The 23,067-nt window shown below is 50.6% G+C and overlaps 1 protein-coding gene across 1 annotated transcript in view; it reads right to left on the reverse strand.

Moving 5' to 3' along the window:
- The window catches only part of EMILIN2 (elastin microfibril interfacer 2), a 50,746-nt gene that overhangs the window by 2,416 nt on the left and 25,263 nt on the right, over window positions 1-23,067 (reverse strand). The window contains exons 3-7 of the mRNA XM_004606111.3: window positions 19,568-19,740; window positions 13,829-15,730; window positions 2,227-2,649; window positions 984-1,016; window positions 500-628 (exon numbers count right to left, since the gene is read on the reverse strand). Coding sequence (XP_004606168.3) covers window positions 500-628; window positions 984-1,016; window positions 2,227-2,649; window positions 13,829-15,730; window positions 19,568-19,740 — 2,660 coding nt within the window. The remainder of the gene's footprint in view (window positions 1-499; window positions 629-983; window positions 1,017-2,226; window positions 2,650-13,828; window positions 15,731-19,567; window positions 19,741-23,067) is intronic.

Here is a 23,067-nt window from a genome sequence, read left to right on the forward strand (position 1 = left end):
CCCTTTCCCTGCGTGCTGCTCCCCTGAACCCCAAGATACTAGAAGAGACAGGACAGGAGTGGCCCGGCCTGGCATCAGGATGACAAACACTGAGAAACAGGGGTGCTGAGTGGCCGGGGTGGGGAGGCCAGGTGGGCACTGCAGAGCCTAACCCGCTCCATGGAAAATAGGCAGTGATAGCCGGAAGCTTACACACACACACTCACACACACACACACACACACACACACACACACACACACACACACACACACACACACACACACGGAAGCACAGGCCTCCGTGCTCTTTGTGGTGACCTGACCCTGACACCTCACAGCGAGCCTGTGTCACCGCTGGCTCTGCCTCACCGCAGCCTCGGAGCCAGAAGCTCTGCCTGAACCCCCAGGGGAAGGCGCTGCCCGGTTCCACCCCGTTGCCACAAGGGCCCCCGCCCTGCCAGGAGTGAGCCCTGAGCACCGCCCTCCCCGGGGGAGGAGCGAGCTCGCCCGCAGCTCACCTGTGTCGGGATCATACACGTCACCGTCGTTCACGAGCACCTTGTTGAAGAGAACGACGCCTGCCTCACTGGGGAAGGGCTTCTGGGTCAGGCCAGCCGAGAAGGCAACCGTGGAAGGTTCTGGAAGGCCTGGAGTGAAGAGAAAACCAGAGTGGCCACAAGCTCCGGGCCTGGCAGCCTCACACCTTCAGTCTCCTTCAGGCCACGCGGCCCCAGGCTGGGGTGCGAGCAGACTGGGATGGGGCTCTGGTAGTGTGGGGACAGCAGGCACGGGGGCACCCCCAGGAAGTTGGCGGGGCTGCACCAGCGGAGTCCCGAGGGAATTCCCCATGCACGGGGATGACATGCAGAGAATGACACCGGCCTCAAGGGGGGACTTCCTGGGGTGCTTGGTCCACTGCAGAGGCCCTATCCCAGGGCCCGTCTCCTCCCCTTGACAGCACAGGACGATGGGGGCAGGGAGGCGCCACTCACACACACATACCTGGCGAGGCTATGGGCGGCGACTTGGGGTACCCTGAAAGACAAGAGGGGGACAGATGTCAGACTGCTGAGTCCTCATTTCTCCCTGCTCTGAAGACTCGGCGAGGGCCGAGGGCTCGTGCTGGGTAACTGCACGGGTTTTACGCACAGGAGTCCCGGGTTCGATGCCTAAGCACCGCAGGCTCTGCAGGCTCAGAAGCGCAGGCTTGGCGCTGGGCAGCCCTCCTCAACCTGCCTCCTCGCCCTTCCCTGGGCGAGGGCACATGCCCCAGCACCAGCGCGGCCCAGGAGCTAGAGGAGAGAGATGGGGCACTGGCGGGGAGCCCCTCTCGGCGCTGTGGGCTTCCGGCTGTGCTGGCAGCCACGCAGGAGGCAGTAAGCTGCGTGGCACTGGGAGGGAAGGAGGCCACCCGGAGGGACGAGGACACACGCGGGCCCCCAGAGGATGGCTGGACCCTCAGCCATCCTCGGACAACCTCAGTGGGGTGAGCGGGCAGAGAACCTGGCTGCCTGCAGCCTGGACCCTGGGCGTGAGGGACGTGCCAGGTCCCTGAGCGCCACCTGCCTGAGTCTAGGCACTGGCTCCCTGGCAGCGGGCAGCTGGCATCGCAGGCGCTGAGCAGTGCCACTTGGCTTTTACATTCGGTTGCTGGGTTTGGGTTTTTCTTTTTTTTTTCTTTCTTTTTTCTTTTTGGGTCACACCCGGCAATGCACAGAGTCACACACTGGCTCTGCACTCAGGAATTACTCCTGGTGGTGCTTGGGGGACCATATGGGATGCTGGAAATTGAACCCTGGTCTGCTGCATGCAAGGCAAATGCCCTACCCACTGTGCTATCACTCCAGCCTCGGGTTTGGGTTTTTCTGGCCCACACTTGGTTGTGATCAGCATTGCTCTTGGTGGGCCCAAGGACCAGGTAGGGGGTCAGGGCTTCGCTTGCCAGTGCACGATGCACGGGGCTGTCTCTGGTGCCCATGAGTTTACGCCACACAGCCTTGAGCCTCAGTGTCCTCACCTGTAAAGCGGAGCTATTCCTGGCATCCCTACTGCCGTGGAACAACGAGGAGTGCCTGGGCCCATTGAGCACAGTGGGACCCCCTCCGCCCCCTCCTGCCCGGTTCACAAGAAGCCCCAGGAGCCTGGTCTGGCCGCGACATCTCCCTGGAGCCCTGCTGCCCCCTCCCGCCTGAGCACTGCCCCCCCCCCCCACCCCGTCTAGGTGCAGGCAGATGCTGGGCCTTACCTGGGGCTCCGGCATAGCCCTCCGCGCTGGGGACAGCCCCCTGGCCCGTCTGGCCGCCGGTGCCCTGCGGCAGGCCCTTCCCGGACATGCCCATCCTCCCAGGGGGCCCGGCCTCTCCCGTCTCCAGGGTGTCTCCCGAAGAGCCAGGCAGGAAGGGCAGCCCCGTCCAGCCAGGCCAGGCTGGCGGGGGCAGCGGTCTCGGGGGCAGCGGTCTCGGGGGCCTCCCGGGCTGCCCCGGCTGCTGCCCAGGGGGCAGCTGTTCCTCAGGGTCCTCAGCAGGCGGGGGGCCATCTGGCCGAGGGCTCAGCTTTGGGTGGGCCGGTGCTGTGGGAGCCTCAGGCAGCACTGGGTCCGGGGGCCTCTTGGATCCCGGCGAGGCCTTCTCTGGGGGTGGCGTCTGGGGAGCTTCCGAGGGCTCGTCCGCTGTGTTTGGAAAGTGAGAAAGAGGAAGAGTTAGAGCGCCCGGCTGTGTCCACTGGGCCACAGGCTCCCCCAGAGCTCCCTGGGTGAGGGACCCCGGGCTCCAACCCTCTCAGAGCCCCAGAGGGGCATGGCAGCCACCACAGAATAAGGTGGCCCAGCTGGGGGCACAGACCATAGGGAAATGGCCCTCAGAGCCACCGGGTTTACAGGGAAGGTCAACCAGGCCCAGGACACAAATTTTTCACCCTCTCTCTCTCCCTCTCTCTGTTTCTGTCTCTGTCTCTCTATCTCTGTCTCTGTCTGTCTCTCTATCTCTGTCTCTGTCTCTCTGTCTCTGTGTTTGTCTGTCTGTCTCTCTCTCTCTCCCTCTCTTTGGCTTTTTGGTTCACATCTGGTGATGCTCGGGGGTTACTCCTGACTCTGCTCAGGGATCATTCCTGACGGTACACAGGGGAACATATAGGACACATACAAGGCCAGCACCCTCCCCACTGTACAATCTCTCTGACCCCTTTCAGCCTCTTTCTGCAGCAGGAGTGGAAGCTTGGAAGCTTTTTCCTGCCAGGATATTTGTAACACCACTCGCTGGTCACACCAACACAAGCCCACAGGGCCAGCACCTGTTTCTCTCCCACCGAGTGCCTGGGCCACTCCCTGGGGTTTCACAAGGATTCTGCTAGCTGCCCAGACAGGAGCAGTCTGGCTCCAGCCCCTGAAACATCCAGCTGATGACCCAGGCGGGTCGCATGTGACCACAGGGGGGTCACGTTCTCCAAAACAAGCTCATCCAGCCACCGGGGTCAGCCTCACCCCAGGAGTCTGCTGGCTGAGGGCAACACAGCTGTCCAGACAGGCCCCATAAACAGCTGTGACACCCCTCTTGCCGAGGGAATGTCCACAGGGCAGCTCCTGATGCCCAAGCTTCCCCGTCCTCCTGGGACAAAGTGGCCACCTTTCCCTGTGACTGTTCTCTGGGCCTGGCAACCGGGAGTCCTTTCTGGGAACCCACGCGGGGAGCCTCCTCCTCGCCCTGCCAGGCCCAGCTTCCGGAGACACCAACGGGTGACCAGGCAAATCCAGACTGGATGACTCATTATAACTCACTCAGGTTATGATGGTGGGCCCAGGGCACACTCGCCACCTCCCAGGGAGCTGGGGCCAGGCCTCAGTGGGCTACTCACTGACCCTTGGGACAATGAGCCCCAGAAAGAATGATGCAAGTGATGGCTTCCCAGGCCCCTGAGGGTGGCAGAGCATGAACTGAATCCTACATGCAGAAGTTAAATCACTTCGGACAGCGTCAGGACTGAATTCCCTCATTGGGAAGGGCTGGGTTTCATAGAGAAACTGAGGCAAAGAGAACAGCAGACCCAGCAGTGAGCAGTAGTGAGTCCAAAATGTTCAGCCTGGAAAAACTGCACCTGAGTTTGGGGGTCGCTTAAGGAGCCTCAGCTGCCTGTCCCAAGGTGCTTCCTTAGACCTCAGGTTGAAGGGGCTGGAGCCATAGGACAGAGCCAGTAGGGCATTTGCCTCATAAATGGCCAACCCTCACTTGATCCTTGGTATCCCATAGGGCCCTCCAAGCCCGCCAGGAGAAATTTCTGAATGCAGAGCCAGGAGTCAGCCCTGAGCACCAGGTTGCGGGTCAAAAAAACACTCAACTTGGAGGGGCCAGAGCCACAGTACAGCAGGTAACGCATTGCCTTGCATGCGGTGGATCTGGGTTCATTCCCCAGTATCCACCCATATGGTTTCCTGAGTGTGGCCAAGGGTGAGCCATGAGCATTGCCAGGTGAGGGCCACCCCCTTCAAAAGAAAGCCAAGTCGGAACCAAAAGGATTCTTCATGAAGTCCACAAGCCCGAAACCCTGCTATAACCCACAGTCAGGACCACCTGACAGATAAGACAGAGCCCCCAAAACAAACATCCAGGAACTTAAATAAATGGACACAATGGAAGAAAAGAAACACAATACTCACGGAGAAATAGAAGACACTGCATCCAGGGCTAGAAACTAGGGTGCTATTTCAGGGGAGCTCTGGGCAAAGGATTGAAGGATTCAAGTCCCCCCACACCACGGGCTTCCTGAGCACCGCAGGAGCCACGAGATCTGCCCCCACCCCAAGAGGAAGGGGAGATTCAGAGGCTAAGGATGAGACATGGTGATTGAAAAAACGGTTGTCAAAATAAGAAAACTTATTGTAAAATTTGGTAGATAAAAATAAAGAAAATCTTCGCAAAGGTAGAGACAAAGGTAACATTAGGGGAAATAAGAGAAAGAGCAGAAGAAAAGTGGAAGGTGAATCCAGAAGTTTTCACAGGAAAACAAAATCAGAAAAATTGGACATGGTGAGGTGACAGAGAATTGTGTACACACACACACACACTCACGCACACACTAATGCACACACACGCACATACACACGCACACACACACACACACACACATACACACACACTTACTTTTCAGAGTTGAGGGAAAGGAAAATCCCAGTACAATTGTTGAATAAAATGTCCAAACAAATCATATTCATAGCACTACAGTAAAGAGCCTACCAGGGAAAGGAATTTCTAAGTGTTCCTGAGTCAGAAGAACAACACCTTGAACTCTATACCCTGTCAAAGCCTGGAGGCTAGAATAAGGTCATTCACAAACACACGCTGTTTGCTTGCTTGCAGCACAGGAATTAAACCCAGTTCCTCTGAAGACAAGGCACGCAAGCCATGTGTTCTACCATAGAGCCACATCTCGCCCTGCCATTTGGTTTTCAAGTTCTATTTATGTATTTATTTATTTATTTTGGTTGTGGGGCCATGCCTGCCCAATGGTGTTCAGAGGTGACTCCTGACTTTGAACTCCAAAGTTACTCCTGGAAGTGCTCTGGGAGGATATGGGATGCCGGGGATCAAAGCTGGCTCGGCTGAGTGCAAGGCAAATGGCCCCCCACCATCTGTTATTTCAAATACAACGACCTCTCAGTCATTCTTATTAAAAAAGATTCTATAAAAAGTACTCCACTGAAACAAAGGAGTAAACCATGAAAGAGAGAAACATGGAGTTGAGAGGGAGGGGAGGGAAGAGGGGGAGAGAGAGAGAGACAGAGACAGAGACTAAGAGAAAGAGAGACAGAGAGAAGAGGGGAGCGCCTCAGATAGGAAATACTGTGGAACTTCTAGGATGACAGCGAAAACATTTCAGAGTGGAAATTCTGCAGCAAGACCAGAAATAACAATCAAGATGGGTCAGAAGGACAGAGAAGTGCAGAAGGAAGGAAACTCATTGTTAAAAATAAAAGTAGGGATTGGAGAGATAGTACAGGGATTACAGCCTTGCCCGAAACGGCTCTTGATTTGATCTCAGCATCACACATAGTCCACTGAGCACCTTCAGGAGTGATCCCTGAGCACAGAGCCAGGAGTAAGCCCTGGGCACCACCAAGTGAGGCCCAACCCTCCCCCAGAATGAAAATAACAAATGATGTGACAAAATTGTACCAAGCGGGTAGTGGAGGTGGCAAAGTCAGAATAGATACCTACAGTTTACAAATAGATGTCACAATGATGACTGCTGCAGAGAATGGCAACAGCCGTAGAAATCCATTTTGCTCAGATTAGTTTAAATACTGCCTCTGTTTCACTGGCATGTAACCGTATTCAGAGCCAGAAGAATAGGAGATAGGGGACACGGAAATCCAATAGATAGGCTATAGTCTATAAAGTGTGAAAACTAGGTATAAGGTTCATTAGGAATGTCTGAGGCTCCGACACTCCTTTAGGGCTCTGGAGGTAAACACCGGGAGGGGCAAATTGCTAGAGCTCTCGGGCTGTCTGCAGGGAGCGCAGGGCACAGCCGCTGGTTTTCACTAGAAACTGCTGTAAGGGCCAAATTCAAGGCCTCACGGATACTTGAGCACTTTGCAATGCCAACATGCTTGAGTTTTTTATACATTCTCTCTTGTCTCTCTCTTCCTCAGAACACTTGTCACCCCACACACAATCACACACACACACACACACACACACCTGTGTTCTCTCTCTCACACACACACATCTGTGTTCTCTCACACTCTCCTGTGTCCTCTCTCTCTTACACACACACTCACTCCTGTGTTCTCTCTCTCTTATACACACATACACACACCTATGTTCTCTCTCTTATGTACACACACACCTGTGTTCTATCTCTCTTACACACACATACACACACCTATGTTCTCTCTCTCACACACACACACCCGTGTTCTTTCTCTCTTATACACACCTGTGTTCTATCTCTCTTACAGACACACACACCTGTGTTCTCTCTCTCTTACACACACACACACACAGAGACATACCCCTATGTTACACTTCTGCTTGCTCGCTTCTGGAGAGAGAGCTGTGGCAGCCCACCTCCTCCTGCCAGGACACGCATTTCTAATCCACACTGACCATTGACCACCACTGGGTGTGCCCTCGCCTCTCACCCAAAAAACATCCTTCAATGGGTGCGTGGTCCTTCCGTCACAGAACACCAGGCTGTGAGGGACGCGCACTGAATTTAGGTGTCAGAGGCAGGGTGAGACCTGGCTTGGAGATGGCCATTGAAACGTCCCACGTTCTCAACCCTGTCCACGCCCCCCCCCAGCCGACCCTGCCTGGCCTCCTGGCATGAGGCAAAAGTGAGTGCCACTGAAGCAACGGGAAGAGGCACTCCCCTAACCGTAAGGCTGCAGCCTTGCCAGGGCCATCAAGGTGGAAAGAAGTTAGTGGGGGACTGACAGAGGGCACACAGAAGGCCAAATGCAGCCACTGTGTACATGTTTAAAAGGTGCCAATCAAGACCCTTGACTTTAAAAAAAAAAAGTGGTAATCTCGCAAACACCAGACCTGGGTTCCATCACTGAAGGTGCCAGATTTAAAAGAAAAAAGAAAAAGTGCTGACATCTGGTTGCTAAGTGGTGGGTGAAGATGTGTCACAGCTGACAGCCAGGGCAAAGACACAGCTCACCATCAGCAATGGCCCCAGAGCACCACTGTCAGGGTGGGGAGAGCAAGCACGGGGAAGCTATAAAAGAGGGGAGGTATCTGCCAGCCTTCCCTGCAGGACAAGAGGTGACCCCAAAAGCAGGAGATGGCCCAAGATGACAAGGGAAAGCGGTATCCACAGGCACGGGCTGCTCTGTTCAAAGGGCAGCTGAAATATTACCTGGGGCTTAGGCAGAACAAAGAGAAAAACGAGACTGTGTGAGGGGACACCGTCTGTTACATCCTAGAGACGGTGAGATGAGAGCACCACAGGAGGCCCAGCCCTTACAGGACCACCCAGAACCCAGCTGGAACAGCCTCACCAGAACATGCGCTTAGGAAAGCATAACGTGGAGAGCACCAAAGCCGAGCAACAACAGTGGGAGACTTGTTCAGATCAGGGCCACACATTTGAAGTTGGAATTCTTGGCACTGATCCCCAGAGAGGGCTGTGGGTCTGACCTACCTGAACGTCAGCATCACCTGGGGGAAAGCTGTTCTTAGTAGAAATGAACAAGCTAGCTTCAAAATCTCTATGGAAAGGCAGAGGCATTATACCACCCGGTGTCAGGCTTCCTAAAGCTCTAGTGACCGAGGTGTGAGGACATCAGCATTGGCTAGAAGGGGAGCCTAGAGAGAGACGTGTGCATGCATGCGTACAGATGTGCGTGTGTGCGTGAAGATATAAATGTGTGGGTGTGCAGATGCAATGTGTACAGATGTGGGTGTGTGCTTGCATGCGTGTGGAGGTGGGTGTATGTGCAGATGTGGGTGTGTGTGTGCAAATGTGAGTTTACATGCAGATGTGGGCATGTGGGTGTGCACAGAAGCGATGTGTACAGATGTGGGTGTGTGCGTGCATATGTGAGTGCTTGTGCATGTGTGCATGAGGGCATGTGCACACACCTCTCACCCATCGTTGGTGGCCACATCGTCACAGTCACTGGATTTCTCTCTCCTCACCCTTGCCCGAGTTTCTGGGGATGAGGGGGCTGCCCAGTGTTTGGGCACAGCTCGCTCTGGTCTTGTACCTGACTGCACTGATGACCTGCTTCAGGAGCATCTTCTGTCTTAATGACAAACTCCTGGGTCTCGCTCACCGCTGGGCGGGATCTGCAGAGTGAGAAAGGAGCTGCTATTTCTGTCCCCCCTGGGGGCTGTCTGCACACAGTCCTGAGAGAGCTCCCTTCTCCGGACTCCAGATTCAAGGTGACATGTAGGAGAGGCCAAGCTCCTCAGCCCAGCCAAGGCCACGGTGGAAGCAGCTGCCCACATGGACACTGTCGGGACTCTGTTGTGTCTGCGTGTCGCTGTTTACTCAGCCTTTAGATCTTTACCAAACTCTGATTTAGTCAAGCTATCTTGGACCCAACCCAGCCAATTTCAGGTCAAGAGCCAAAGCTGTCATCATGCTGGCTCCTCCCTCCACCCCCACCCCAGGCTCCATGGCCAGATACTTATGGGATAATCTGTGCTTTTTAATTCTCACAGCACAGCTTAAATTCAGCGGCTGGAAAGCCAGTCAGGGAGAGATATTAAGGGGCTGGAGCTCAGGCTTCACCTGCTGGAGACGTCAGTTTGATCCCTGTCCAGCAAGGCCCCTGGTCCAGGACAGCCTCCCGCTAGCCCCTTGCAAGCAACAGCTGGGAGCAGCCCCTGGTGCTGCCGGGTGGGGCCCAAACACAAAACAAAAAGCAACTTGAAAACAATGAGATTCTTGTCCCTATAATACTCCTAAAACAAAACATTTCTACTAATATAATTCATGCGCTAAAAAATCACCCTACAATGTGAGCAGAGGGGCTGGAGACACGCCCGTGTGTACCGGGCCCCCATCCAATCCCCAGCGTCACTGGGTGTGGCCATTTAAAAAACACAATAACTTTTCTCAAAAGTACCTTACTATAGTTTTATTAAAAGAATTTTATTCAGAGGAATCTGAGGGGAGAAAAAGAGTAACACGCATATAGGAGAAAACACAGGCTTCTCCCCTTCCGGAGAAGTCTGAAAGTATACTAATTTTTTCACGGACGAGACACAAGAAAGAGGCTGATGCTGTTGATATGAGCATCTGGGGACCGAGGAATGAAAGGGAACTTTCCAGGGGCCAGGTAGACATGATGGGCTGAGGGAACAGGCTCAGGTTCATCCAAGGCACTGCACGGTCTCCCGGACATCAACGGGAAAGAACCCCGAGCACAGGGTCAAGAGCAGCTTCTGAGGACCCACCAGAGGCAGCCCCCAAACAAAAATACAATAGAGAGAACTTTCCTGAAGAGAATATTTCTCTGCCCACCACCCCCGTTTCCTAGCCCACAACTCCCCTCCCCCAGTAAGACGAAGAGTGGAGTCCGTGGGGTCCCTCCCACGCTGGTGCCAAGGGCTGCGCAGACATGTCAGCTGTCACAGGTGGTGGCCCTCTGGTTGTGGGCCATATTGGGGGGCCAGGTAGGATAGAGACACAGGCAGCAGACTGGAGTTGGGGGACAGGGTACAGCTCGGGAGTCAGAGTTGGGTAAGGGTGCCATGGAGGACTGTGCACTGCCCAGCTGTGGAAAAAACCCAAGCAGGGAATCACTGCTGACACCTAAGAGAGAACTCGGGCTGCAACGCCAAGCCCAAGCAGCAGGGGAGATGGTACAGGGGTAAGGCCAGCAGACCCACGTTCCATCCCTGATACCACCTGTTCTCTCAGTTCTGCCAGGTGTGGCCCTGGAGGCTCCTAGCCACCAGGTGGGCTGGGTAACCCCCAACCCCAAAGACCTGAGCACCCCTGTATCTTCGGGCCCATGCACAGAGCCACAGGCGTGCGGGCCGAGAGTTCCTGGGAGGGGCCACTGGGCCTCCTCTGCACACAGCGTCTCCGAAAAGTCTAGTCGTGACTACAAACAATGGAAACAGGTCACCGAGACTTGGGGTAGTTTGTTACAGGACTATGAATAACTGGTCTATGGCCTAAGCAATGGTGCAGTGGGTAGGGCCTCACATGTGGCCTTGCATGTGCCCAACCCAGGTTTGATCTCAGGCATCACATATGGTCTGCCAACACCACTAGGACTGATCCCCAAGGGCAGAGCAGTAGTAAGCGCTGAGCACTGCCAGGTGAGGCCCAAAGAACAAATTGAAAAAAAAGAACCATTCCACCAGTCCAAGTCCTTACCAGGTACACTCTCTCTCCCTGCTTCTGGGAACCATCCACATCCCTCAATTATTAGTTGCAGTTACCCCTCCTTCCAGAAGTTTCTCTCATCCTCTCCCTCACCCTCAAAGGCTGGGCCTTCATCTCTTCCCTGCCTGACTCGAAGCTGTGCTGACTCTGCCCAGCGCCAATACACCCCGATGATCATCTCTGTGCACACACTCACTCCCTGACTTTCTCATTGACTGCTGCCTCCCCTCAGACTGACATTGTCACCTCCTCTGTCATTCATGGACTCCACACAGAGCTCAGGGCCTGCTGTATCAAACCCTAGGCCTGAAAAGTTCACTGCTGCCTGAGCTGCTCATCGGCCTTCGTGTCATATATGGTCTCATGACCACCAGAGAGGGTAGTGCCTTTGGGTGAGATCAAGCTCGTTGTCATCTCTACATTCCCTGCTGGACTCTTGCACATAGTAGGTGCTCAATGGATGTTCGGCTACTTTACACCTGATCGCTGACTGACTTGTTCTGTGACTTTAGCTCCAGGTCTACCCTTGGTCTTGTGCACTCAGATGCAGAGACCACCCCCCAGGCCCCTGGTGGTTGCTACACCAGGATGGTTAAGGCCCTGCTTATTTACTTTTGGCTGTTTTGATCACTGACATCCTCAAAAATCCACATGTTCTATGTTCGCAGCAAAGAGTTCAGCCCGGAAGGATCATCTCTTTTTAAAGGCATTTGCTTCCAACTCCTACTTCAATAGACAAATGCGAAAGAGTTAACACTGTTTCCCGCACTGCTGGGAGTAGCAAATCAGCTGGAAATATCTGGTTCCATGTGTTGCGATAAAGCACAGTCCAACAGCATGGTCACTCTGAGCGACAGTCCTTCTAGGAACACATGCAGAGTCTAGTGACACTTCCTCAGCATTCCAGAGATATAGGAGTGACATGAGTCTGTAAGGAATGGGCAAGTTATAAAAATAGTGTGATGTTGTGGGCCTGACAGGGTGCAAGCCAGCTTCCTGGTCCTGGCTCGCCTGAAGATAAGGCTCCTTATCTACAAACTCCTTATCTCTGGGAACCCAGATATTTCCCGAGCTGATTTCCCACCTTGCCCCCCTCCCTGGGCGTCCTCCAGGATCTGACCTCCCTATCCCGTGCCAGCCCGCCTCCTGTGTCTCATGCTCCAGCCTTTTCTTCATGGAGTTTAAAGCCCCATCTGAGATCTGGTCATAAAATTCTATAGGCTCATACCAGGTCATGACATCTTAGCTCATGAAAAAGGGTCACCAGAACAAGATGACAAAGGCTGGAGTGGGTAGGAAAAAGGAGCCAGATGAGTCCAGGTGAGGGAATGGGGCCTCAGGGTCAGCGGTCAGAGAGGAGAGGTCCCATCTCATTCCCTTTCCCACCTTGTCTCTGACTTGGAAAGGGAGACGCCCTGGATGGAAGAGTTCTGTGCTTTGCAGAGTGCACACTTCACTCCCTCAGTAACAAAGATCGGGACTTTGTTGAATATAGTGATCAAAACTAGTAAGGGGGGGTACCATTCACTCATTCATTCATTCATTCACTTGTTCTACACATTCACTGAGTGTCTAGAGGTGCAAGCATTGCTCTAAACAACCAAAGAGCTTCCTGAGGTTTTAGAGGAGCTGACTCGAGTAGCTCTGAAGACCTAGATACAACCTTCACTCCACATGGTTCCCACAGCACGAAGCCAGGAGTAGCCCCTGAGTACCACTGGGTGTGATGCAAAAATTTGAAAATAAATAACTAGTAACTTCCCTTATCTGCTTTTGTTCACAGTCTCAGTCTTGGGGAGCAAATATGACAGTAGTCTATCTGCCATTATATTAAGTCTAGATACTTTTGGGACTCGGAAGTGGCCCAAACATGATGATGGCAAAGATGATAAGACACCAGCAAACAAAAGCAATGTGCACAGATAAGTCCATAGAACACCCCCAGTTTCCAAGGGCACCCTGATATCCAGAGCCCAGTTATTAAATCTTTCCCCAACTCCCACTTGGATCCAAGTATGATTCAAGTAGGATTGTACAAACCAATATTTTGCCACATGACTGTGATGAAAAGCCAGCATTTCTTTTACATTTGCATCATGTTGTGGACAGAGCCTTTTAGAAAATATACATCTGTACCTGGATGCTGTGAGGATGTTGACCTATTTTAAATGTTTCTAAATACTCCCTCCCCATGTTGGCATTGATCTCAGAGGCTAGCCCAGAATAGTTTAGTTAATTCCACAAACACCCAAAGTCTAGCAGATATCTTGCATGTTCTAGGACCTGGTTTCAAGAAAATAATAAAATAGGGACCAGAGCAATAGCTCCTGAGACCTCCAGGTATGATTCCTGGCCTCAGAGCCAGGAATAACCCCTGAGCACTGCCAGGGTGGCTGCCTCAAACCAAAATAAATAAATAATAAAATGACATAGAAACACATTTTTAAAATATGGTCCTGGGTTCAATGCCCAACACTATATGGCCCCTGACCACTGAAGATTTGACTTCCATGACAGGAATGGAAGGAAGGAAGGAAGAAAGGAAGGAAGGAAGGAAGGAAGGAAGGAAGGAAGGAAGGAAGGAAGGAAGGAAGGAAGGAAGGAAGGAAGGAAGGAAGGAAGGAAGGAAGGAAGGAAGGAAGGAAGGAAGAGAAGGTGGGGAGGGGAGGGGAGGGGAAGGGAAGGGAAGGGAAGGGAAGGGAAGGGAAAGGAAGGGAAGGGAAGGGAAGGGAAGGGAAGGGAAGGGAAGGGAAGGGAAGGGAAGGGAAGGGAAGGGAAGGGAAGGGAAGGGAAGGGAAGGGAAGGGAAGGGAAGGGAAGGGAAGGGAAGGGAAGGGAAGGGAAGGGAAGGGAAGGGAAGGGAAGGGAAGGGAAGGGAGGAGGGAAAGAGGGAAGGAGGGAGGAGTGAAGGAGGGAAAGGAGGGAAAGAAGGAAAGGAGGAAGGGGAAGGGAGGAAGGGATGAGGGAAGGAGGGAAGGAAAAGAGTTTTCAAGGTCAACTTACTTGATGATGGTTGAAATCTGATCAGATCTTGCAGGTCAGTAGAAATTTGGAAAACATGGCTATAGAATTGCTGGACAGAATTCTTGAGGCCGGAAATGTCTCTGTTATGGGCCCGCAATGTCCCATTCATCTGCCTTACACAGCTCCACAGGCTACTAACATGCTTGTTGAGGCCTTCCTTGATCCTCTGGAGACTTCCTGAGATGTTGTCCAGTTTGCTGCAGGTTTTCTCCAGCTGAGACAGCCTGCCCTCTACCACAGAGACCTCCCTTTGGGCGCCATGTGCATTTTCCTTACAAGTGTCCAGCTCAGAGAGGACCTGGCTCTGCAGCTGCTGCCACCTCTCCTCCCACTGGTCACAGCAATGAGCTGTGGAGTCCTGGGGAGACGGGAGGGGTGCCACCGTCCTTCCTGGCTTGCCCACCTTAGAAGACCCACCCATTCCAGTGTTGGAACTTCCTGTGCTGGCTTCCCTCTGAAGAGGATGCAGACCATCTTCCGTGCGGTTTAGGAGAGAATAAAGAAAATGAAAATTACGCTGGAGTTTCTGGATGCTGAGTTCTGTTTCTCGAAACTTCCCATACATGGTGTCGTTCAGTGATTTCAAGAGGCTGGAGTGGTCATCTGTTGTATGGTCTTCTCCAGTCAGCCAAGTATCTGCTATCCCAGGGAAGTTCTGCAGGCAAATATCCTCGACCACTTGCACTTTGTTCTTCAGGTGGTTCAATTCCACTATAACCTGCTCGTTCCCGGCTGCTGACACACCCGGGGCGCCAGGGCCTGGCGGAAGGAAGGCTTCGTCAGTGCCATTGGCCATCTCCAGCACATTCCCCAGACGCGCCTCCAGAGACTGTATCTTCTCGTCCAGAAGCTGCTTCAAGTCATCGACTTCTCCACTGATGGTGTCCCGAAGGGTTTCTTCTACGTAAAAGCAGTGTTCCTCTGCGTTCTTCTCTGTCACGTTGATCCGTGCATCGAGCTCATTCCACCTGGCATCCAGATCTACATCTTGCTCTGGAACTGTGAGGCGGTCAAACTCGTTGTCCAGTCGTCCATTCAGCATTCTGGTGGCCTCAGCGACTCTTTCGATTTTTTGATCTAACATCTGGATCTGTTGTGCGAAATCAGTACTTTTTTTGCCATCAGTACAGCAGTTTGGTTGGGCGGGAGGATTCTGCAGCTGGGCTCGAAGTTCACTGATTTCTTTTTTCAGGTTTGCTTCCTTCTCTCCGATAAGCTCGATGACCCCCAGGTAGCTGCTCCCATAGTCGTCACACTGCTGTTGGAGACCGATCATCTTGTACTCACAGGAGTTTTTCAGATCTGCCAGCTTCCGGTCCATTCCCTCTATGAGCTCTTCTCTCAAGGCATCGATCTTGCTGTCTACATAGGATTGGTAGAGTTCATTGGTTGTCATGGTCACGGTGGGGCCCTGGGCCGCCTCCTGGAGCTGTTTGAGCTGCCCTTCATAACCTTTTACTTTCCCATCCAGCTCCTCCAGCTTATCACTCTTGGTCTTCAGAGCATCCTTGACTTCAGCCAATTCAGACTTAATGTCCTTCATGCCAGATTCCTTACTGGGGATCTCAGGCAGAGGAGTCGTGTCCATGTCTCCACCGATGGACACAGTCCCTGGTTGGGGATGAAGGCTACTGAGCCATGAGGCCGTTTTGCCAGGATCATCTTGAACTGTATGTTTGAGGTTTTCGTTCACTCCAGCAATGGAAGACTGGAGATCCAGAACTGTCCTTGTGAGTCTGAGAACTTTCTCCTCGAGTACCTGGATTTTCTTGTCTTGAAGTTCTTGGGGTCCCTGTTTTGGATCTACTGTTTGACTTGGCTCTGTTGTACCACTTGATGACAAAGTCTTCTTGGGCTCTGAGATTGGACTTGGTTCAATGTCTGTTATGAAGAGAGAGTTGGACATGACTTAAGATCATCTATCTTTACTAGTTTCTGCCAAAAAAGATCGAACAGGGTGCTTACAGAATACTTTTTAAGTCTTTGGGAATTCCATCCCTCACCACTGGCAATTACAGTGTTACAGTGGAAAAGAGAATGCCCTTTGGTATCAAATTGTCCTTCCTGCATGATGGTTCTGCTGTTTACTGTCTGCTCTTGAGAAAATTAAATAACATTTACACTATGATTCCTTCAGCTATGAAATGGAGATTCTAGCTTTCCTCATACGGTCATTAAGAGACTATGTATGTGACAAATGATAGAGATATTCCATGGTGTCTCTGACCCTGAAGGGAAACATGCCTTGTTTATTTCATTTTGTGATCACAGCATTTCCCACTAGTGAGGGGCAGCCCAACCACGTCCCAGAGGCTGACTATGCACTGTCAAACCATGAGAAAACACTTTAGTGGGAGTCACCCCTTAGCTGTTGGGCGGGATGATATCATATGAGCATCAACTTATCCTCCAAGCAGCTCTTAAGTGTTTTTCTTTTTAACTTTATTAGAATCCCGGTGGTGAAAAGAACCTCAGGCATTATTATGACATATTATGCAGTTGGGGGAAATAAGAGACCAAAGAGAGAAAGCATTTGATTCTATTGATGTCTCCTAACACTAGAGTCATATCGCCTTATATAGTATTTGCTAAGCCAAAGGATACAGACACTGAATTTTAAATGATTTTAAAAAATAGACCAAATAAATACCCAGAAGACAAACAGTATGATTATGATGAGTCATTAAATAAAAAATAAACTGATATAGACATGAATAAACAAAAAAAAGCTTATCAGAACTGAGTAATAAAAGGATAAGAGGCAAGTTATACCCGTTGAATGCAGTAGGACATAAGAAATGCTAGGGTGGGTCCACATTGGCAAGCTTGCACACTCTACTAAGATATCATGTAAAGTGGAAAAAGTCAGACAACATTGATTCCAATGAAATAAAATGCATCCATATGTGCTGGTGAACATTAGCAGTACATTTAGAAGGTTGTGGATATTTGAATTTCACATTTATTACTTTTCCCTCTCTAAACCTTTCACACACGATCGTAACAAGTTACTATTAAAATAATTTCAATGATAAAATAAAGTCTGGAATTCAGATGGCCAAACTCCCAAATTGAGAACTCTACAGAACATACTGATAATTGAATTTTATCTCAAGATATAGAAGAAGAAAACAAAGTACAAAATCACATACAGATAAAATGTTATTTTGAGCAAAAGAAATAAAACAAAGGCAGGAGACTAGGAGAAGATCAAGATCAGGATGTAAGAAAGAGTGAATTGCTATAAGGAAAATTTTGGCAATATGTGTCAAAATGATCAGAATCCATTAAACAGACAATGAAACACCTAGAAATGTGATTAAATGTGATTGAATAAATAATTATATATATTATATATATTGCTTTTTGGGTTACTCCTGGCTCTGCACTCAGGAATTACTCCTTGTGGTGCTCCGGGCAGACCATATGGGATGCTGGGAATCAAACCTGGGTCGGCCACGTGCAAGGCAAATGCTCTCCCTACTGTGTTATAGCTGCAGCCCCCAGAGATAATTTTTTAACAGGAAATTTGCTTATTTAATATCACCTACAATAAAGACAATTTAAAGGGGCCGGAGCGATAGCACAGCGGGTAGGGCGTTTGCCTTGCACGAGGCCGACCCGGGTTCGATCCCCGGCATCCCATATGGTCCCCCAAGCACCGCCAGGAGTAGTTCCTGAGTGCAAAGCCAGGAGTAACCCCTGAGCATCGCTGGGTGTGACCCAAAAAGCAAAAAAATAAATAAATAAATAAATAAAGACAATTTAAAAAAAAAACTAGAGGTAGAGTTTGAAGTCAAATAATCACACTCTTGCAGCCATTAAATGATATTATAGATGATTTAAAGACATGGACGTCTGTTTGTGATATATTCCTTTAAAAATAAAATTCATCCAAAAAGTTTTAGGGGTTAATACAAAGATTAAGGTGCTTGCTAGCATGCAGCTGCAATTGCTACTCTGGCTCAAATTTCAGCATCGCATATGGTCCCTTGAGCCCTACCAGGTGTGGTCCTGAGCACAGAGCCAGCAGCGGCCCCAGGAACAGTAGGGTGTGGCCCTGAATCCAAAACAAACAAATGGTTTTAGAGATGTGATGAATAAAGATGATGGATCAGGCCACATCACAATCTAGCAAGCAGAAGGGCAGTTTAAGGAGTTGTACAAAATGAAGGTTCTTATTGTCAGAAAGAGGTGGACAAGTTATTGGCATTACTAAGTGAGAATTCTATTTGGGGCCATCTTTTTTCTTTGTAACAGACTGTTAAGTTAAAAATTACCTTGTGGGCATTCCATTCTGGATTGCTCTTACCCCAACTTGGACAGAATAATTCCCTTCTTTTATTTTATGGGGTTCACTCCTCTCTTGCATTTTCTTGAGGACAGTTATTTTTCTCTCCCTCTTAGTAAAATGTCATTACTTCATATACACACAATTAAACTTCAACAATAATGATATAATGATTAAAGAGAAACATTTCCTTTCCTCTCCTCTCAAAATCCAAAAAATGGGGTAGGGGGAGGATCCAAAGATTATCTTTCAATAGCAACTCTTGAAGCTAAAAAGCAATATGCAATGTTTTCCAAATTCTGAAAGAAATTCATTTCCAATTCTGAAGCTAGAGTGAAATGCTTGCAGATTATAAAATACCAAAACTTCATCTCCCATGCAATCTTCTCATGAAATTACAACAAGACACACTTTACCAAAACCAGGAGGTAAACGGAAGAAGAGCAGGCAGGGGACAGGGGAATCAGGGAATCATCGGGAGGGAGGAAGTGAGGGCGACAGGCTGGCAGCTGTGCACCGGGCAAGAGGACACCCAGGCTTGGTGGGGGCGGCTAAGTGGGCTTGGAGAGAGAGAGCTTCCAGAAGACCAAGGCCTTTGCTCTTCCAGAAGACAGGCCAAAGGACATTTAGAAAACCAGAGGAGAGTCTGGGTTGCAATACAGATAAAAACATAGAAAACCAAGCAAAGAAACTGTTAACTCTAGAAAAATATAAAAGGCTGATGGCAAACACATACATTTCTAGCAGCCTACACAACTCGGCTGGAAATGCTATCTACTTAGTCACACACCAGAGTGAATAAACACAAAGTTTAACTCTTAGGGGGGGGATAGCAGTAGAGCGCTGGGGGTGGGGTGTGAAATCCTCACTTCCTGTAGGAGAAGTCAGTAGATACAGAAATAAATTCAAAAGAATAAACAAACACTGGAAAGTTTAAAGGGGGGCTGAAGTGATAGAACAACAGGTAAGACGTGCACACAATTGACCTAGGTTTAGTCCTCAACATGGTCCCCCAAACCTGCCAGGAGTGGTGTCTGAGCACTGTAGGGAGGGAGCCAAGAAGAAAAAATTAAAGAAAAGTAAAAACACACAAAGCATCATGGTGTTTAAATCCCTTTTCAGGGGGTGGAGGAACAGTACAGTAAGGTGTTAAACAAAAAAACCCTTCCTGCCTCCGCCCCAAGTCTCTTGTCATCAGAGTCTGAAATCTCCAACATCCCTTGTACTGATTTCATAACTTTGCCCTAATAAAGCAATTAAATTGCAAAAACTTTTCTTCCAACTGCTATTGTTCCTGCAAATAGATTTCCTGACCACACGTGTCTGCTGCAGATATATAAGCACATGCGATACTTGAGCCCTGAATGCTACTGTTTGAGGAGACAGTCAAGCAGTGACCCGAGAACAAAGTGCAAATAACACGTCACCTGAGGGTTTCTTCATGTTGCTGCGAGGAGCAGAGGTGGGATTCGGGGACTTCCCCGGGACCCCGGGACCTTCTTGGCAATCTCCCCCTCTGAAGCCGGGGCAGCACCTCCATTCCAGCTGTGTCACCGTCTTGAACTTGGTGACATATCTGGGCCTGATGTTCACTCGGTACCTGCCGGAATAAAAAGTGGCGTCTTTTTCTCTTTTTCGTAAGTTTTTAAAACTGAATCACAGTGAGAAACACAGTTACAAAATTATTCATGATTGGGTTTCAGTCCTCTGTTCATTTGGTTGTGTTAGACTTGGATATTTTTTTGCTTTCTCCTCATTACTCTTACCCTGCCCTCCACCTAAGACCTCTGTGTCGTTCAGGTTTGATCCTCAAGAATTCCTCTCTACTCATTTGGAGCTTGACCCACCCTCCCTCCCCACTTCCCTCCTTCTTTCTCTTCCTTCTTTGCTTTCCTTCCTTTCTTTTCTTCCTTTTCTTTGTCTCTTGTTTTTGGGCCACACCCAGTGGCACTCAAGGTTTGCTCCTGGCTCTACACTCAGGAATTATTCCTGCTGGTGCTCGAGGGACCATAAGGGATGCCAGGGATCAAACCCAGGTTAGCCACATGCAAGGAAAGCGCCCTACTCGCTTGGATCTCTGTTTAAATAAACTTCTTTAGTGTTGAAAACTATATAATTGTCAGTAATGCTATACTTGATTATGTCATTTGATTTAATTTAAATATTCCCTCTTATAGCCTAGTTCTCCCTCTCGGAGAACCTGGCAAGGTACCAACAGTGTCCTGCCCACATGGCAGAGCCTGGCAAGCTCTCCGTGGCATATTCGACATGCCAAACACAGTAACAATGATGGATCTCATGCGGGGGAAGGGTGTTGTGGGCTGAATGAGGGCTGGAGACTGAGCACAGTGGCCACTCAACACCTTTATTGCAAACCACAACAGCTAATTAGAGAGAGAGAACAGAAGGGAATGCCCTGCCACAGTGGCAGGGTGGGGTGGGGGGAGATGGGATTGGGGAGGGTGGGAGGGATGCTGGGTTTACTGGTGGTGGAGAATGGGCACTGGTGAAGGGATGGGTTCCCGAACTTTGTATGAGGGAGGCATGAGCACAAAAGAGTATAAATCTGTAACGTACCCTCACAGTGATTCACTAATTAAAAATAAATAAATTAAAAAAAAATAAAAATAAAAAAAATATTGAATCACTGTAAGAGAAAAAAAAAAAAAAAGATGTATATCATTCCCCTTACCCTGAAAGCGCCTCCACTGCGGCACCGCTGGGTAGAATAAAGAAAGAGAGGCTACTAAAGTCTCAGGGCTAGGATGAATGGAGACATTACTGGTGCCCACTCGAAAAAATTGATGATCAATGGGATGACAGTGATACAGTGAATGTTCCTACACCCATTCCTTCACCAGTGTACATTTCCCACCATTAATGCACTAATGTCCTCAGTTCTCAATTTCCTTCCTTCCTTCCTCCCTCCCTCCCTCCCTTCCCCCCTCCCTCCCTCTCCCTCTCTCTCTCTCTCTCTCCCTCCCTCCCTCCATTCTTCCCTCCCTCTCTTCCCCTTTCTCTCTCTTTCCTTTTGGGCGTTATGGTTTGCAATACAGATACTGAAAGGCTATTATGTATATCTCTTTACCTACTTTCAACACTCAGTCTTGTCCAGAGTGATCGTTTCTATGATTGTTACACCACTCCCTTCTCTGTCCTATCCTAAAAAAGTGGCATCTTTTTAAGGACTGTGCTTGCAAGTCTCTGCCAGAGCTGGACCCACGAGTCACTCGAGAACTCTCAAGGCTCCTTGTCTAGTCCTGACACCTGGGGATTTAGATCAACATCCTGGAGGCAGGGCTCCCTGAAACCCAGGTGCTGACCCCCTCCTCCACCAGCCAGATGCACCTGTGCCCTGTCCCTCCTGAAGAAGGCCCAGAAAGACGTACCCTTGGGAGTGATTCTCCCCAACCCTCTGATTCTATTGGGTGTGGACACCTTTTTCCATAAAAATTGAGCTTTTGTTTCATGGGCAAAGTTCTATTCTAAAAGTCACTGCCCTGTGAAAATGTTTTCAGGTGACTTCTATTTTGCATTGTTTTTGTTTGGGTTTCGGTTTGGGGGCTGCACCCAACTACGCTCAGATTCTACTCTCGGAATCACTCCTAGTGGGGCTGCCAGGGATCAAAGCCAGGTCAGCGCCTGCCAGGCAAGCACCCCCACCCCCTGCACACACGGTGCTATGGTCCAGCCCTTATTCTGAAGAAACCACCACTCTCGGCGCCCTCTCCTCCCCTAGCATCAGCCCCTCTGTGGGGGGGACGCTCTCCCTGAGGCCCCGCCTTGGGCTGTTGGTGTCCTGAACAACTGTTTCTCTTTATTGTGCGTGTGGGGAGCGGGTGGGGGAGCAGAGTTTGGGGCCACACCTGGTGGTGCTCAGGGACCCCCTCCCCCCCTCTGTGCTCAGGGGCTGCTCCCAGAGGTGCTTGGGGACGTCCAGTCCGAGGGTCAGCTGCACGCAGGCAAGGGCCCAAGTACTGCCGCTGGCCCTGTTCTAAACTTTTAAAAATTTTGTTCATGTTTATTTTTAAATTTTGATGTCTCTAACTCCAATTTTTGTTTCAGTGATATCCTGATCATATCACTACGAAATTTAGGTTCTTGTTTGTGTTTTTCCTTCTAGGCCCTGTGGTTTACAATCCCGTTAGTGGCAGGCTTTCCTGTATTCAGTGTCCCCACCCCCACCCCCACCCCCACCCCTGAGTATCCTGCCTCACTGGCCCCCAGCACCCCCCACTCCAGTAAACTCAGTTCTGTGCCTTTGGACATTTGTTATTCTTTTACTATGCTTCCTTAGTTCCCACGTTTGTTCTCAACTCTTAAAAAAGATGCACCGATCCATGTTGTTAGTGACAAAAATAAAGGAAGCAGGATCGGAACCTTTCAGACCCGCCTTTCAGGCTCCCGTCCCTGGATGCCCTGAGGTGAAGCCCTCCAGGATGTGGCTGGGCTGGGCCTGTGCAGGGGGCAGGGGTGGATCAAGGGGCCAGGCCTGGGCGGCCCGGCTCACAGCACGGGCACAAGCCCCGTGCCTTCATTGCCCCGTCCCTGTTTCTGGCTTGCAGACCTGGCTCTCTCAAGCCGCTTCACTTTCTCTTCATTTCTCACCCCAGCACTAGCAGCTGGTCTTCTGGTTTGGGGCCAATTCCCAGAAAGAAAATAGGTTTTGTGTCAATTCCCGGGGGCTGCGGTGTGCCGGGTCAGCCAGCTGCCTCGGCCTGTGGGGCCCCAGCCGACACCTGCCCCGCTGCTGAGAAAGACGCACGTTACCAGGCGAGGGCCAAGCACAGCGCCCAAGGCACTTGTCCAGGACAGAATTCCAGGAGGGGCCGGCGAGGGAGGGAAGATGGCCCGAGGGCTGCTTTCAGTGCCAGCACGGCCTGGTCCCAAGCACTGAGCAGGTGTGCGCGCCCCCAGCCTGCTCCTT

This window comes from Sorex araneus, chromosome 2 (genome assembly GCF_027595985.1).
Source record: "Sorex araneus isolate mSorAra2 chromosome 2, mSorAra2.pri, whole genome shotgun sequence".
NCBI lineage: Eukaryota > Metazoa > Chordata > Mammalia > Eulipotyphla > Soricidae > Sorex > Sorex araneus.